This window comes from Penaeus monodon, chromosome 23 (genome assembly GCF_015228065.2).
Source record: "Penaeus monodon isolate SGIC_2016 chromosome 23, NSTDA_Pmon_1, whole genome shotgun sequence".
Lineage (NCBI taxonomy): Eukaryota > Metazoa > Arthropoda > Malacostraca > Decapoda > Penaeidae > Penaeus > Penaeus monodon.
The window spans coordinates 40269247-40269790 of NC_051408.1; the positions used below are offsets into that span (position 1 = coordinate 40269247).

The 544-nt window shown below is 58.5% G+C and overlaps 1 protein-coding gene across 1 annotated transcript in view; it reads right to left on the reverse strand.

The window, feature by feature from the left end:
* LOC119588064 (ctenidin-3-like) overlaps positions 1–544 on the reverse strand; it is a gene marked incomplete in the record, with an annotated part of 3787 nt that overhangs the window by 457 nt on the left and 2786 nt on the right. Inside the window, 1 exon segment of the mRNA XM_037936762.1 lies at positions 1–434. Within this exon segment, the coding sequence (XP_037792690.1) occupies positions 1–434 (434 nt within the window).

Genomic DNA, 544 nt, shown 5'->3' on the forward strand with positions numbered 1-544 from the left:
ACCAGCTGTTGTGGCCGTAACCTCCTCCACCTCCTCCACTGCTCCCGAATCCACCCGAGACGAAGCCGCTTCCACTGAAACTTCCACCCGCAGCAAATCCGCCGCCGTGTCCACCTCCTGTCGAAAATCCACCGGTATTCCCGCCGTATCCACCCGAAGAGTATCCACTTCCACCCGACGAAAATCCACCTCCGTGTCCTCCACCAGACGAAAATCCACCTCCGTGTCCACCCGACGAAAATCCACCTCCGTGTCCATCCGACGAAAATCCACCTCCGTATCCACCCGAAGAATATCCACCTCCTCCCTGGTGTCCGCCGCTGACTCCCACGGGGGATACGACCTTCTTCACCGTAACGACCTTAGTGACGACCGGAGTCACGACCCTCCTCACGGTGACGACTGGCCGGACCACCTTCGTCACGACCGGACGACTGACCGCGTAAGGGAGAGAGAGGGGGGGGGGTTAGCTGACGATGGAAGGCGTCAAATAAAACCAAATAAAGGAATCGGAAAGGGAGAGACGAAGGATGAGAGAAGGGAG